This window comes from Enhydra lutris, unplaced genomic scaffold (assembly GCF_002288905.1).
Source record: "Enhydra lutris kenyoni isolate GAN:26980312 unplaced genomic scaffold, ASM228890v2 scaffoldscaffold96, whole genome shotgun sequence".
Classification (NCBI taxonomy): Eukaryota; Metazoa; Chordata; class Mammalia; order Carnivora; family Mustelidae; genus Enhydra; species Enhydra lutris.
In genome coordinates this window covers 3,348,355-3,363,182 of record NW_019154180.1, presented here as the reverse complement: position 1 = coordinate 3,363,182, position 14,828 = coordinate 3,348,355, and the positions used below count along the sequence as shown (strand labels likewise).

At 57.7% G+C, this 14,828-nt stretch overlaps 1 protein-coding gene across 5 annotated transcripts; it reads left to right on the top strand.

The window, feature by feature from the left end:
* On the top strand, window positions 1-8,656 carry LOC111139109 (interleukin 1 receptor associated kinase 1). Of its 5 annotated transcripts, none has more exons than XM_022491260.1 (15): window positions 1-202; window positions 290-457; window positions 585-716; window positions 810-916; window positions 1,105-1,293; window positions 1,527-1,591; window positions 1,742-1,856; window positions 2,621-2,739; window positions 3,184-3,391; window positions 3,768-3,833; window positions 5,446-5,682; window positions 6,325-6,670; window positions 6,705-6,716; window positions 7,052-7,195; window positions 7,710-8,656. In XM_022491260.1, the coding sequence occupies exons 1-15, from the start codon at window positions 67-69 to the stop codon at window positions 7,763-7,765; spliced, it is 2,100 nt and encodes a 699-aa protein (XP_022346968.1). In that variant the 5' UTR covers window positions 1-66; the 3' UTR covers window positions 7,766-8,656. The 5 variants fall into 5 exon arrangements, with proteins under 5 accessions (XP_022346968.1, XP_022346966.1, XP_022346965.1 ...); XM_022491258.1 differs by having other exon boundaries at window positions 6,235-6,670; XM_022491257.1 differs by lacking the exon at window positions 6,705-6,716 and having other exon boundaries at window positions 819-916; window positions 6,235-6,670; window positions 7,704-8,656.
* Window positions 8,657-14,828: the final 6,172 nt, after the last annotated feature.

The window sequence follows — 14,828 nt, the reverse complement described above, 5'->3', positions numbered from 1 at the left end:
GGCCCGCGCCCGCCGCGGCCTCCAGAGGCCCCGAGAGGCCCTGGCCCGGCGGCGGCGGCGGCGGCCATGGCCGGTGGGCCGGGGCCGGGGGACCCCGCGGCCCCTGGTGCCCAGCACTTCTTGTACGAGGTGCCGCCCTGGGTCATGTGCCGCTTCTACAAAGTGATGGACGCCCTGGAGCCCGCCGACTGGTGCCAGTTCGGTGGGTGGCGGCGGGCGGGCGGACGCTGAGGCGGGGGAGGGGCGCGCGGGTCCCGGGCGCCCAGACCTGACGCCTCCCGGCCCGCAGCCGCCCTGATCGTGCGCGACCAGACGGAGCTGCGGCTGTGCGAGCGCTCCGGACAGCGCACGGCCAGCGTCCTGTGGCCCTGGATCAACCGCAACGCCCGCGTGGCCGACCTCGTGAGCATCCTCACGCACCTGCAGTTGCTCCGCGCTCGGGACATCATCACGGCCTGTGAGCGCGCGGCCCCGGGGAACCCCGGGACCCCGGTCTGGGGCCAGAGACTTCCACGGGGCCCCTTCCTCCCCCACTCCCACCCCCCCCCTGGCCCTAACCGCCCTTCTCTTCCCCTGTGTCCCAGGGCACCCTCCTGCCCCTCTCCTGCCCCCCAGCACCAGCACCCCGAGGCCCAGCAGCCCCCATGCGCCCTGTGAGGCCGAGGTCCCCCGCCCCCGGACGTTGCCGACGTCAGCCTCCACAGTCCCCTCCCCAGGTAAGAGGGCCCCGGTGTCGGGCTTGATGGACCTTTGGAAAGGGCCACCTTGACCATGCTCTGTGCCTGCTTCTCACTGGTAACTTTATGAAGCTTTTCCAGGCTCCCAGACCCATTCTGGGGCTGAGCTCGGTCCTGTCCCAAGCCCTGCCTCCCGCCAGCAACCACCACCACCGTACCCAGCCCCTTCCTCCACCAAGGTAGGTGGGTCCTGCCCCCAGGGAAAGATTCAAGACAAGGAGCAAAACAGTGTAGCCTGTGGTACACCGGGGCACCCCAGCCAGCCCAACAGGGCCAGCCAGGAGGCAGCTGGGCTGAGGGGCGCTTGTGACTTTAAGGCCGCAGGGAAAACAGAGGACCTCACCTGATCCAGGATCTCTGCCCACAGCCTAACCTGGAGAGCCCAGTGTCCCCCCTGCAGGGAGCCCAGGCCTCTCCGTTTTGCTGGCCCCTCAATGAGATCTCCCAGGGCACCCACAACTTCTCAGAGGAGCTGAAGATCGGAGAGGGCGGCTTCGGGTGTGTGTACCGGGCAGTGATGAGGAACACGCTGTACGCGGTGAAGAGGCTAAAGGAGGTGGGTGTGCCTTCCCCCGAGAGGGCCCTGGCCGGTCATCACAGACCCTCACTTTCTGGTTCTTCTCCCCTGCTTCCCATGTACCTCCTTCAGCCCTCTGACTGCCCAATTCAAGGTCCCCAGCCCCTTGGTGGTTCTGGGCCCAGGACAGGTGGCAGTGAGAGTGGCCATCAGGCCTTGGCTCCAGGAGCTTCATGCTGCCTCTCCGCCCTTGTTTCCCTTGGGGGCTGCAGGGGGCAGACGTGGAGTGGATCACAGTGAAGCAGAGCTTCCTGACGGAAGTGGAGCAGCTGTCCCGGTGAGTCTGGGGCATCCCTCCTGGCTAGGGGCAGAGGGAGAACCAGGTCAGGGCCCCAGAGCCCACCAGGCCCGGCCCGCCCCCACAACCAGCTGGAAAGCATGTCGGAGGCTGGGGGTCAGAGTGCTCAGGTCCTGCTTTTCCAAGCAGGTTCCGTCACCCCAACATCGTGGACTTTGCTGGTTACTGTGCTCAGAGCGGCTTCTACTGCCTCGTCTATGGCTTCTTGCCCAATGGCTCCCTGGAAGACCGCCTCCACTTTCAGGTAGCCGTCCACGGCCGGGCCCCCTTCCCGGGGCCCACAGCACTCTCAGCGCCTAGCTGAAGCGGGGTGCATGGCCTGGGCTCTTGGGCCCTGTGAGCTGATCCTGCCAGTGGGCAGGGGCCAGGCCCAGGCTTGGACCCGAGGTGGGCCGCCCGTTTGCCTGGCACCCTTCCTGTGCTCTCCCCTGGGCTGTTCCCACGGGCCTGGGAACCTGGGTCATGCTGCCTCTGACAAGGGGGTTATGGACTCAGGGCCCCGATTCATGCCCCTTCCTTTTACGAGCAGAGTAGCTAGGGGGTCTTGTCAGCGTGGCCCTCGAGGACGGGGGGCAGTGGCCAGTGAGCTGCGCCATCTGGACCTGCAGCTGACCTTCCTCTGGCCACGTGCCCGCAAGCCACAAGGGCCGGCAGCGGCACGCAGGGCACTTTGGCTCTTGGGGCAAGCGTGCTGTGCCGGGGGGAGCCGGGGAGAATGCCTCCGACACCATCCCGGTCGCCCCAGGGAGAAGGAGGAGCGCCCTGAGTCCTGGTGCCTCCGGGAAGCACAGTGCTCGTGCTTACAGAGCAGCGCAGTAGCTCGGGGCCCGCCTCCTGGGGAAGTGGCTCATGCAGACTTTACTCCTCATTTCCCAGAAGAGGAAACTGAGACCCAGAGAATGAAGCAGGTTGTGTAGAACCCACAGTGACAGGTGGAAGGAGAGTCGGGGTCAAGGAACCATGGCCTCCCAGCCTCACCTGTGCCCTTTGCTTCCTCTGCCGCTCTAGACCCAGGCCTGCCCCCCACTCTCCTGGCCTCAGCGACTGGACATCCTTCTGGGCACAGCACGCGCCATTCAGTTCTTACATCAGGACAGCCCCAGTCTCATCCACGGGGACATCAAGAGGTGAGGAGGGGACAAAGCCAGACCCTCGGGGCCTCTGAGCGCCATGGGGATGGAGGCTGTGGCAAGGGAATGATGTTCCCAAACCTTCTGCCAGCAGGCAGCAGAGGCCCTTGCCCTCCGAGTCCCAAGGAGCCCTGCTCTGGGTGTCTCCCATAAGAGCAGGTCCGCCCTCTCCCGCTTAAGGCTGAGGTGCGGGACTGGGTGGAACCCTGAGGCCTGGGACATCGGAGCTGGGGGCCCTGGGTCACCGAGTACCTGCAGTGGGACAGGTATGGAAGCAGAGGTCAAGGATGGGCGTCCCACCTCCCGGTGAGCAGGGACTGAACCGTGTGAGGGAGCCCCCCGGTAGCTAGGCCACCCCGAGTCCGGTGCTGTCGGGGCCCAGCAAGCATGGGCTGCGGAGCTGGCCGGGGCCGACCTGACCCTGCTCCTTCCCTCCCCAAGTTCCAACGTCCTCCTGGATGAGAGACTGATGCCCAAACTGGGAGACTTCGGCCTGGCCCGCCTCAGCCGTTTTGCAGGGGCCAGTCCCGGCCAGAGCAGCACAGTGGCCCGGACGCAGACCGTGCGTGGCACCCTGGCTTACCTGCCGGAGGACTATGTCAAGACGGGGAGGCTGGCCGTGGACACAGATACCTTCAGCTTTGGCGTGGTGAGCGCCTGGCCCCTTTCCTCGTCCACTCAAAGACAGGAGGGCCTGGGTCATTCCATAGCAGACCAGAGGCCAACCTGGCAGGAAGCTGACAGGAGCCTTGGCTCCGGGGCCCCTCTGTCCCTGACACGGCCCTCCCGCCCTGTGGGGCACTGCCTGCATCTCGTTTCCTGTTTGCAGTTTTGCAATCCTTTCCTCACGTGGGCCCTCCAAACCGCTGTCCTCATCTGCCCGCCCGAGGGCTGTGCTCATCAGCCTCGGTGGCCTCTTCGGGCCTGGCCGCCCCATCCAGCCCACAAGCCCCGCCGCACGGGGCCCTCCCTCCCTGCTGCAGCCCCGGAAGCCACTGCCACACTCTCTGTCTTGCCCTCCCCAGGTAGTGCTGGAGACCCTGGCTGGCCAGAGGGCCATGAGGACGCATGGTGCCCGGACCAAGTACCTGGTGAGCGTCCTGAGGTGGGGCAGGGACTGGAGAGGGAGGCAGGCAGGGAGGGGGGGGGGAGGGGGAGAGAGGCAGAGAAGTGGAAGGGAGAGGGAGGCAGGCAGGGAGAGGGGGTGGGAGGGGGGAGAGAGGCAGGGAGGCAGAGGGGAGAGGGAGGCAGGCAGGCAGGGAGAGGGGGTGGGAGGGGGGAGAGAGGCAGGGAGGGAGGCAGGGAAGCGCTACTCCTGATAACCAACAGGTGCAGCCCTGGAGGGTGGAATGATCTGGAATCAGTGCCCCACAGAAGCCAGCCTCGGCTACTGCTGACTCATCTGTGAAAGTAGGCAGGGCTCCAAGCAGCTTCCCTTGACCTTGCTGAGGAGAAACCTGTCTGTCTGCTGCAGACGCTGGGGCCTTTCCAGACCCCACCTGGGCTGGGAGCGGGGAAGGGGGCATCCCGGCAGGGCTGTCCCGGGGCTCCAGGGCCAGAAGCTGCAGTGGCAAACAGAACCCAGGGCCCTGGGAGAGGCTGCGGGGGGAAATGGGGCTGCCCCCACCCCGTCGCGTCTGTCTGCCTCTCTGTGGGCCGAGGTGGCTCGGGTTCTAGTCCCAGCCTGATGGTGCTCCGCGCTGGGCCCGCTCGGCCATGTGCGAACAGACCCTGGGCGCGTGCCGGGAGCGCGGCGGGCAGCGCGGGCTCCTTACAGTCCACACCCGCGCCCGCCTGCTGCTCCCCTCCCCGGCTCGGGGCTGCGTGTGTCCGGGATCGTGTCTCGGGGGGTCTGGGCTAGAATCGGGGAGCCAGCTGGCGGCCGTCCTTCCTTCACTTTCTGCGTCTGTCTGCACATCTCGTGTGTAGAGCTGAGCCAGCTCGGGCCGCTCTCCACATTGTAGCTGCCCCAGGGCGGCGTGCCGGCTCCCTTGGGGGTCCTTCTTCGGGCCTCTTTGCACCCTTCCCGTTTGTTCTCCATGCCGTGGCCAAAGCAATGTCTCAAAAATAAAACGAGATCGTGGCAGCCCGTCTGCTTTCCCACTGTGCTTGGGGTGAAGGCCCAGTCCCTTAATGTGGCCACTGCTCCCCAGGTCCTGCCATCACCAGCCTTCTCTCTGTCCCCCAAACTCAGCCAGCTCCCCACTGCCTGCCCCAGGGCCTTGGTTTGAGCCTTTCCTTCTGCCTGAAAGGCCACCCCCTGACCCAGGTGCTTCCTCCTGATCCTTCCCATCTCAAAAGCCAACATGGCCTCCAGTCCCGTTTGCGCCCTTGGGTACCTCTCTGCGGGGTGCTCCTTTTCCTCTTTGGCTCTGACCTCTGGCTGGTTTATGCCTTCAGATCCCAGCTCACAAGTAACCACTTGCTCAGACCCCAGTCAGAAGCCCCGTGGCCCATCTGTTGGGCTTTCCCGTTGCCTTAGAGGCTCGTTGGTGTCTCTGCCGCACCAGGAAGTCAGCTCTCCAAAGGCGGGCCCGGGGCGCTCTGCCACTGGCTCCCAGGGGCCTGGGGCAAAGCTGGGCACACGGTGGGTGCTTCATCAATCTCAGGAGAGACCACAGGAGTCAGCGATGAGAGCCTGGGGAAGGGGGCTGGAGGCATGCCCGCCCAGGGACGGCTGAGCTCATAGGATCTGTCCCACAGAAGGACCTCGTTGAAGAAGAGGCTGAGGAGGCTGGGGTGACTCTGAAAAGCACCCGGACCACACTGCAAGCGGGTCTGGCCACAGACGCCTGGGCTGCCCCCATCGCCGCCCAGATCTGTAAGAAGCACCTGGACCCCAGGCCTGGCCCATGCCCGCCCGAGCTGGGGCTGGCCCTGGGCCGGCTAGCTTGCTGCTGTCTGCACCGCCGGGCCAGGAGGAGACCCCCCATGACCCAGGTAGCCCTGCGAGGAGGCGGGGCAGGGAGGGAAAGCCACTGAGACTGGCTGCCCGTGGCGGGGGGGCTGTCAGAAGCCCCACGTTCCGCGTGCTGCCCATGGCACCTGCCATACCGCTTCCTGGGGACAGAGTCTCCGGACGTTCCTAGCTTGCTCTTCAGTTCTGCTTGGGGTGGCTGGAGGCCCCCGCCAGACCCCACCTGGGAGATGGAGAGGAGCAGAGGGCTTTTACGGGGCCCCCTTCGGGGCACTCCGCTGCCACTGCACCTGCGTTTTCTCTGGCCCCTGCCCGAGCACCACTTCTTCCCTCTGACGCTGGGGCAACTGGGAGGCTCCGTTTGAGGGCGGTAGGGCCGTGAGATTTGCTTTCCAGAAGACGGACAAAAGCCACCCTCAGTCCTTCGCTTTAGTGGCCAGTGACTTCTTGGCAGTCTTTGTGACGTGGATAAAAAGCCCTGAGGCCCCCGGGTGGCCCAGAGCCGCCTGTGGTAGGACGGCAGCACGCTGGGGCAGGGCCCTGTCTTGCCCTGAGAGTCCCCTCTCCCCCCACAGGTGTATGAGAGTCTAGAGAAGCTGCAGGCGGCCGTGGCAGGACCCGTCCCGGAGCCCGATTCTGCTGGCCTCGGCCCCTCTTCCCCGCAGGAGAACTCCTACATTTCCCAGCCCAGCAGTGCCCCGTGTGGTGCCAGCCCCCCGGAGCCCCAGGCGCTCCCCTCGGGAGCACCAGCCCAGGCCCCAGAGTGGCTCCAGAAGGGCCCCAACCAGCCCGTGGAGAGTGACGAGAGTGTGTCTGGCCTGTCTGCCGCCTTGCATTCCTGGCGCCTGAGCCCGAGCTGCCCCCCAGACCCGGCCTGGCCAGGCAGCACGGGGCAAGGGGCCACGGCGTGGGCCCCAGCACCCCTGGGGAAGGCCGGCTGGACTCAAGGGGGCACCACCCAGGAGTCGAGCTGGGGGAGTGGCCCGGGGCCGCAGCTGACAGCTATGGAAGGTAGCTGGGGACAGGTGCCGGGAAGAGGGACCAGGGGCCTCTCTTGGTGACAGTCCCCACACCCCACCCCCAGTCTGTCCTCAGCAAGCTCCAGGCCTTGACCTCCAGGTGGGTGACAAGAGGCCAGGAGCTCACTTCCTGAAAGCCGGGAACAAGGAAGCCTTTGTTCAGGGCCGGGTTCCTGGCCTAGCCGGGAGCCGGGGCAACAGTGTGGCCCCTTCCAGGCCTTTCCTGCAGACACGGCACAGAGGACTTCTGTCTCAGAGGGGCCGGGAGCTGAGCTGGGGGCTGGGAAGACCTGCGAGGCCAGCATCGGCACTTAGGAGCTCCCAGGGCCCGTGGCACGCCCCCCCAGCTGAGACGGTGCTCTCTCCGCCCCAGGATCGATGCTGAGCAGCTCGGTGGTCTCTCAGCCACCGCAGATCATCATCAATCCGGCCCGACAGAAGATGGTGCGGAAGCTGGCCTTGTACGAGGACGGGGTCCTGGACAGCCTGCAGCTGCTGTCATCCGGCTCCCTCCCAGGTACCCTGGGACTGGTCCCTGCTGCTCCTTGTGTGTTTGCAGCTGGGTGGCCTGCCTCCGGGGCCTCCGGTCTGCTTCCTCCTGACGGGGGCGAGCAGCACAGCTTCTGTTCCCTGAGGGTGTGGGACAGCTCCAGGGCAGCGAAGCAAGGACTCCTCACGAAGGCTAGAAGCCCGGCCTGCCACCGCCCCCTCCCCTCACTCGGGGAACTTGTGTTCTGGACAAGGCCTTGTGGGAGCTCCCTCACCTCCTCCCGACAGCAACACCTTCCCTTAGACTAGGGGTGCCATCCCCCCCTCCAATTGCTTCCAGAACATGTGAAGGTACTTTCCCTTCCAGGTGCCCTTTGAAGAAGTGCTCAGGAATAGGAACCCCTGATCGCACAGAATGCCCTGGGCTGAGAGTGAGGCCCGGCCCGGCCCTGGGCCCCGCCTCCTGGCACCTGGGGCATCGCCCTTGTGTGCTCACTGGGCCCTTGTGTACTAACCGGCGGCCCTTCCTCCCGCAGGCTCAGGTGTGGGACCCCAAGACAGGCTGGGGCCCGAGGAGAGTGATGAGTTTCAGAGTTGATCTGTTCACCCAGCGGATAACCCAAACCTGGAAGTCGAAGTTCTCATAGTCGGAAGTTCTCATGCTCTCGAGTCCACAGCAGCCCGCGGGTGGGGCGCGGTGGGGGCCTCCTCAGGCGGAGAGCTGCTCCAGGGCGGGGTGCCCGGGCCAGCTCTGAGCCACTCCGGCCCGCTGCTAGAGGACTGCCTTCAGGCGTTCGGGGGCCAGGAAAGCCGTTCTCGCAGAGGGGTGCAGGGGGGCACGAGAGGAATGCCTGTGCCCGGGCTGCTGGCTGCTCAGGCCCAGGAGGAGCAGGGAGGGAGGGCGCCGGTTCGGTAGTGTGGAGCAGGGAGCTGGCTCCCCTAGGATCTGGCCGGGGCAGCCCTTTGCCCTTCTCTCTGGACTTGGCTGAAGCCCCAGGGAAAAGGGGCCTCTCCGTAGAACAGAGCCTATGGGTCTTGGGGCCCTCCCCACCGTTCGTAACTTGTAAAAGTAAGGCGTGCCCGTTCTGGGGTTCCCCTCTTACCGGGCCCATGTCTGCGAGCTGCCCCGGGGACGCTGGGGCGAAGCCTAATGTGATGGCCTGCTGGCCAGGCCCCCGCCTTTCCCTCCCGGGGGACACCCAAGCCAGCCCAGGCTCCAGAGCCCGCTGGCTGGGTCTCACTCAGGGCTAGGCCCCAACCTCGAGTTCCCCCAACAGCGGGAGGCCCCAGGAAAGTGGGGAGTTGGAAGCGAGGCAGACAGGGAGGAAGAAGATGGGACTCCCGTTCCAAAGAGCGAGTCCGGTCTCATGGCATTTCATTGGTCATCTCGAATTCGGCCCGGGCTTGCGGCTGCGGTCCCCAGTCACACTACATGCCCCACGGAGCCAGGCGCCGCCCAAGTGCAAGGAATAAAAAGCTCACATGTCAATCTCTGGCTGTCCTCGCGGAGTTTGTCGCCCTGAGAGGCTCGAGTCTTTGCGATGCTTTTCACCTCAGGGTTCCTAGCTCGCCCAGCCCAGTGTCAGACCCGCCCCCAACAAGTCCTCCGGGGCCCCTGTTCCCGCTGCCGGCGGCTTTTTGTGGGGTTTGGTGCTATTGTAGATGGTACCTTAATTTCATTTTCTTTCCTTTGGGTTGGGGGGGGTGGCAGAAGGAGAGGAAGAGAGAAAATCCCAAGCAGGGTCCATGCCCGGCACGTGGGCCCATCTCGAGGCTCCGTCTGCCAACCTTGAGATCACGAGCTGAGCCCAAACCAGGAGTCCAGCAGGCGAGCCACTGAAGCCCTTAATTTCTTCTTCTCGCTAACCACGGGACGGAGAGGGAGCCTGATGTAAGGCTCGATCCCCGCAACTGAGTTGTGTTCCGCATTACTTAGGTTTGCTTAAATTCAGTTAGTAGCTCCGGCAGGTGTTTGTTTCATCGTTTGGTACCAAAATCAAGGAATGGACCAAACTCTAGGCATTTCGGGGGTAAACATCTTGGAATAGTCTCCGTATGCAGTCATTTCTTCCAGAAATAAAGGTACTTCTCGCCTCTTCTCCAATCCGTATGCCTTTCCCTTCTTTTCCTTGCCAACTGCACCGGTTAGGGCCTCGAACCCATGTTGTGTGCAGGTGGTGGAGACGGACGTCATTGCCTTGTTCTCAGACCTGGGTGCGAAATGGCTGTCATTCTGCCTTTCGCCACTGCCAGCATCTCTTGGGAGTTTTTGCCTGTGTGTTCCTGAGGGACATTGACCTGCAGTTTTTTGGTAACATGTCTCTGGTTTTGGTACTGGGGCCTGCATAAAACCAGCTGGAAAGCCTTCCCTTCTCCTGTGTCCTTAAAGGGCTCGGAAGTGCTTGGTGTCCCTCGGTGTTCACCAGTGAAGCCATCTCCACCCGGAGCTTCCCCTGTGGGAAGCTCACAAGTTTAGTTCCTTAAGGGATGCCTGGCTGGCTCTGTTGGTCATGTGTGTGCCCCATGTCGGGGCTAGACATTACATAAAAATAAAATCTTAAGATTAAATTCCCTCAGATAACTGGGCCATTCGGATTTTGTTTCTTCCTGTGTCTGTTTCAGTAATTGTGTCTTTAGAGGAATTTGCCTGTTGTGTCTAAGTTGACATAGAGTTGATAATACCCCTTTACCCACCCTTTACAGGATCCGCACTGATGGCCCCTCTCATTCTTGCATTGGTGTTTTGTGTCTTTTCTTTATTCCTTGATCAGCATAGATAGAAGCTTATCGATTTTGTTTGGTCATTCTAAAGAAGCAAGTTTTGGTCTCAATTTTTCTCCTTTTCTCCATTTTCTATTGATGATTTCCACTCTTTTATAATTTCCTTTCTTGTACTTATTTTGGAGTAATAAAACTTATTTGGAGCTTAATTTACTCATCCTTTCCAGCTTCTTAAAGTGTAACCTTAAATCGTTTCTTTTAAATCTTTTTCTCAGGGCATCTGGATGGCTTGGTCAGTGAAGCATCACTTAAAAAAGTAAATCTTTTTCTAGCATAAGCGTTTAAAGCTATAAATTCCCTTTGAGAACATTCTGTGCAGTTTGATATGTTCTGTTATCATTATCATTGAATTCATAGTGTTCTCCAATTTCCCTTGTGATTACTTCTTTAACCAATGACTTCCTTGGAAGGAGATTTTTTTTTTTTTTTAAGATTTCATTTATTTATTTGACAGAGAGAGAGAGAGATCACAAGTAGGCAGAGAGGCAGGCAGAGAGAGGGGGGAAGTAGGCTCCCTAATGAGCAGAGCCCGATGCAGGGCCCGATCCCAGGACCCCGAGGTCATGACCTGAGCTGAAGGCAGACTCTCAACCCACTGGGCCACCCAGGCGCCCCTTGGACGTAGATTTAATTTCCAATTATTTGGGGATTTTGCCTATCACTTTTTAGGTGTTTTTAATTACATTGTAGTACAGAGAATTTGCTCTGTCTGATTTCATGTCTTAAAATTATTGAGACTTGGGACGCCTGGGTGGCTCAGTTGGTTGCGCGGCTGCCTTCGGCTCGGGTCATGATCCCAGCGTCTTGGGATCGAGTCCCGCATCGGGCTCCTTGCTCGGCGGGGAGCCTGCTTCTCCCTCTGTCTCTGCCTGCCTCTCTGCCTACTTGTGATCTCTCTCTCTCTCTCTCTCTCTCTGACAAATAAATAAAATCTTTTAAAAAAAAATAAATAAAAAATTATTGAGACTTGGTTTATGGCTTAGCACATGGTTTTGGTCGGTGAACGCTCCATGTTTATTTGAAGAGCGTGTACATTCTACAGTTGGGTGGTGTGTTCTATAAATGTAGATTAGCTCAAGGTGGTTGCTAGAGGTGTCCAAGTCTTCAGTATCCTAACTCATTTTCTCTCCCAGTTTGCTCTGGACAACTGAGAGAACAGTAGCGACGTCTCTAAATGTAACTGTAGATTTGTCCTTCTCCTTTGGGTTCTGTCAGATTTTGCTACATCTAATTCGAAGTTCCGTTGGCTGCATTCACATTTAGGAGTGTTATATGCTCTTTCCATTTGAACGATTTTATTTATTTGAGAGAGAGGGAGCGAGAGCACAAGCGGGGGGAGGGGCGGAGGGACAAGAAGGCTTCCCACTGGGTGGGGAAGCCCGATGCAGGGCTCCATCCCGGGACGCTGAGATCATGACCTGAGCTGAAGTCAGACGTTTAACTGACTGAGCCACCCAGGCATCCTGCACTGTTACTTGTTCTTGATAAACTGACCCTTTAATCAATTATTTTTTTAAAGATTTATTATTTATTTATTTGACAGACAGAGATCACAAGTAGGCAGAGAGGCAGGCAGAGAGAGGAGGAAGCAGGCTCCCTGCTGAGCAGAGAGCCAGATGTGGGGCTCGATCCCAGGACCCTGAGATCATGATCTGAGGCGGAGGCAGAGGCTTTAACCCGCTGAGCCACCCAGGCACCCCAAACTGACCCTTTTATTATTAGGAAATACCCCCCTTCATCTCTGGTAATGTTCCTTCTTTTGCTATCTGCTTTGTTGGGTGTAGTCACTCCCACTTCCTTATGCTTAATTGATTTCTGGATACTTTTTTTCTGTTCTGTTCTTTGAACTTGCCTGGGTCTTTATTTAAAGTGCACCTGTAGACAGCACGTGGTTTATTTTTTCTTTTTTAACCATTCTGATAATCTCTGCCTTTTAATTGGCCTGTTTAATCCTTTTACATTTAATGGTTGGCTTTAAGTCCACCCTCTTGCTATTTGTTTTTGTCCCATCTGTTCTTTGTTCCTTTTCTCCTCCATTCCTGACTTCTTCTGGATTAATCAGATGTTTCTGATCTTTTTTTTCCTCTCCACTATTGGCTTGTTAGGGCTAACAACGGAGGCCACAGGTTCAACTCAGGAGACCCCTTCCTGCACCATGATCTGAAAGAGGCTTAAGGCAGAAGTCCAGGCTGCTCACTGGGGTCACTGCATTTGGTTTCCTTCTGATCACAGTCTGGCACTGCCTGTTGTTTTCAATATTTTGCCTTCATTCTAGTTGTTTACAACCAGAAGGCTATTCTAGTATTTGTCATCTGCCATGGCCAGAGTCACAAGTTTTTCCTCTCTTCTGAGGAGTTCTTCACTCCTAAGGTCACCCCGTCTTTCTCCTGCATCATCACATCTGTCCCAGTAGCATCCATTCTCGACCCAACACCACTCTCCAATCACAACTCCAATTCTTTGTTCCTCTTTAAACAAGCTTATTTTATTTCATTTTCTTTTTTTAAGGAGTGAGCAGGGGAAGGGGCAGAGGGAGAGAATCTCAAGGAGGCTCCACAGCCAGCATGCTGCCCAACACGGGGCTCAATCTCACAACCCTGAGATCGTGACCTGAATGGAAATCAAGAGTCAGATGCTGGAGGCACCTGGGTGGCTCAGTCAAGTGTCTGTCTTTGGCTCAGGTTGTGATCTCGGGGTCCTGGTGTCAAGCCCTGTGTCGGGCTCTGCACTCAGTGGGGAGTCTGCTTATCCTTCTGCCCTCCCCAGCCCATGCTCTCTCTCTCTCTCATTCTCTCTCAAATAAATGAGATATTTTTAAAAAGTTGAATGCTTAACTGACTGAGCCACCCACGTGCCCCTGTTCCTCTTGGTAGCCAAACTTCTCAAAATAGTTTTCTATTTAATGGAAACAACTTGACCAGAAATCTGTCACAGAATTTTGAGACCCATTAAAACAAAAGCTTAATGAGAAAAAAAAATAGTTGTCTATTTCCTTACATCTCCCTATGGCCTCTTCAACTCCCTTTTTTAAAAGATTGATTGATTGAGAGAGAGCACAAATGAACCGGAAGAGTTAGGGAGAGGGAGAAGCAGGCTCCCCACCGAGCAGAGAGCCTGATGCAGGACTCCTCCCCAGGCCCCCGGGATCATGACCTGTGTTTGTTATATACTGTTAGGGTACGGAGTCGACCACCCCTCAATTAGACAGAGAACACTCTCGACGATGCAAGTCACACAGCGAGGTTTATTTCCAGCTCGCTGGGGTCCAAGTATCCGCCCGGCGCAGTGGGTTTCAACAAGGACCCCGAGCACTCAAAGCCAAGGGTTTATATAACATTTTCAAGGCACTTCTTCATGGCTACATACATCTCTTGCGCCCCACTTTGACAGTTTAACTTTGTTTAACCGTTTTGCCACCCTGGTGTCACCCTGGCGGTTAAGTGAGATTTAGGTTCAGAAGAACTTTCACCTTAACTACATTTCCTTCTCCTTCAACCTCCCACAGTTTTGTGGTGGGGAGGGCGACCTTTGGCCTCAAGGAACTGTGCCATTCCTCTCTGGAAATTGGGCCATTGAAGAGATGGCCTTTTTGTTGTAAATCACCAGGACATTTGCAAACCAAGGGAGATTCCTGTCTTGCAGGATTGTGATCTCTGCAAGTTAACTATTTGTTTTTCTTTAACATTTGGTCCCTGTGGCACCACCATCTAACCGCCCTGGTTGTTTATGATTAAGTTGTTTTTTCAGGTTTTAGCTACTTTCTCATGTCTCAAGTCACCTACGCCGTGCGGTGTGGGCTGGTTAGGGACGCTCAGTGAAATGGCTTCCCGGCCTTCAGGATGGCCATTCTTATGCTAACCCACTCTTACAGTGCAAGGTGCCAGCTTTTGCTTTGCCAAGATGGCTGTACTTATGTCAGGGCTAGACTCGAGGTGGGTACAGCCTTGTTTTCCTTGGCCTCCACACCTGGAGCTGGTCTCCGGGACTTGTTTTTAAGTCCCCTGGGGGAAGGGGAGCAGGGACAGTAAAATAGGTCCTTACAACCTGAGCTGAAGGCAGATGCTTCACCCACTGAACACCCCCAGGCACCCGTCTTGGACCCCTTCTTTTTTTAAAATTTTTAATTTTTCATTAACATATATTATTAGCCCCAGGGGTGCAGGTCTGTGAATCGTCAGGTTTACACACTTCACAGCACTCACCATAGCATATATCCTCCCCAATGTCCATAACCCAACCACCCTCTCCCTACACTCCTCCCCACCAGCAACCCTGACTTTGTTTTGTGAGATTAAAAGTCTCTTATGGTTTGTCTCCCTCCTGATCCCATCTTGTTTCATTTTTTTCTTCCCTACCCCCTAAACCCCCGACGTTGCCTCTCAAATTCCTCATGTCAGGGAGATCATATGATAATTGTCTTTCTGTGATTGACTTACTTCGCTCAGCATAATGCCCTCTAGTTCTATCCACGTCATTGCAAATGACAAGAGTTCGTTTCTTTTGATGGCTGCATAGTATTCCATTATGTACATACACCACATCTTTATCCATTCATCTGTTGATGGACATCTAGGCTCTTCCCAGAGTTTGGCTATTGTGGACATTGCTGCTATAAACATTGGGGTGCACATGCCCCTTCAGATCACTACATTGTATCTTTGGGGTAAATACCCAGTAATGCAATTGCTGGGTCATAGGGTAGCTCTATTTTCAACTGTCTGAGGAACCTCCATGCTGTTTTCCAGAGTGGCTGCACCAGCTTGCATTCCCGCCAACAGCGTAGGAGGGTTCCCCTTTCTCCGCATCCTCGCCAGCATCTGTCATTTCCTGACTTGTTCATTTTAGCCATTCTGACTGGTGTGAGGTGGTATCTCAATGTG

What these genes read in the sequence shown, in the direction of transcription:
- LOC111139109 (XM_022491258.1), top strand. Translation starts at nt 67, where the DNA reads ATGGCCGGTGGGCCGGGGCCGGGGGACCCCGCGGCCCCTGGTGCCCAG. An exon ending in ATACCTTCAGCTTTGGCGTG is followed by an intron (nt 3,392 to 3,767) that starts GTGAGCGCCTGG and finishes TGCCCTCCCCAG; the next exon opens with GTAGTGCTGGAGACCCTGGC. An exon ending in GTGCCCGGACCAAGTACCTG is followed by an intron (nt 3,834 to 5,445) that starts GTGAGCGTCCTG and finishes TCTGTCCCACAG; the next exon opens with AAGGACCTCGTTGAAGAAGA.